Source organism: Penaeus monodon, chromosome 15 (assembly GCF_015228065.2).
Source record: "Penaeus monodon isolate SGIC_2016 chromosome 15, NSTDA_Pmon_1, whole genome shotgun sequence".
Taxonomy (NCBI): domain Eukaryota; kingdom Metazoa; phylum Arthropoda; class Malacostraca; order Decapoda; family Penaeidae; genus Penaeus; species Penaeus monodon.
In genome coordinates this window covers 15,741,547-15,741,875 of record NC_051400.1, presented here as the reverse complement: position 1 = coordinate 15,741,875, position 329 = coordinate 15,741,547, and the positions used below count along the sequence as shown (strand labels likewise).

At 37.7% G+C, this 329-nt stretch overlaps 1 protein-coding gene across 1 annotated transcript in view; it reads left to right on the top strand.

Annotated features, from left to right (window-relative positions):
• LOC119581783 (exportin-4-like) overlaps positions 1 to 329 on the top strand; it is a 27,938-nt gene that overhangs the window by 15,217 nt on the left and 12,392 nt on the right. The window contains exon 6 of the mRNA XM_037929912.1: positions 109 to 265. Coding sequence (XP_037785840.1) covers positions 109 to 265 — 157 coding nt within the window. The remainder of the gene's footprint in view (positions 1 to 108; positions 266 to 329) is intronic.

Below are 329 nucleotides of genomic sequence, written 5' to 3'. Positions count from 1 at the left end.
GTAACATGATAATTAAAATACATTTTCAATTTCGTTATTTTTAAGTCTTTGAGCATTCAATCGTTTAGATTCTATCCTAAATCGTAAACCTAAACTCACTTTCACCAGGGCTCAGATCTGCGTCGTATATTCCACTTCATCGTGAACCTTCTGGGAGAGGTGGTCAAAGTGGAAGGGAAAATGAGTGGAGAATTATCATCACTGCTCCTCAAGTTGCTGGTGATTGCAGAGACCACTTTGACTTGGTCTTTCATCTCCCTTCATCATATCCTTTTATTATGAGTGCAGAGTTTAAGGAATTAGAAACTAGTATCAGTTAAAAGTGCCCA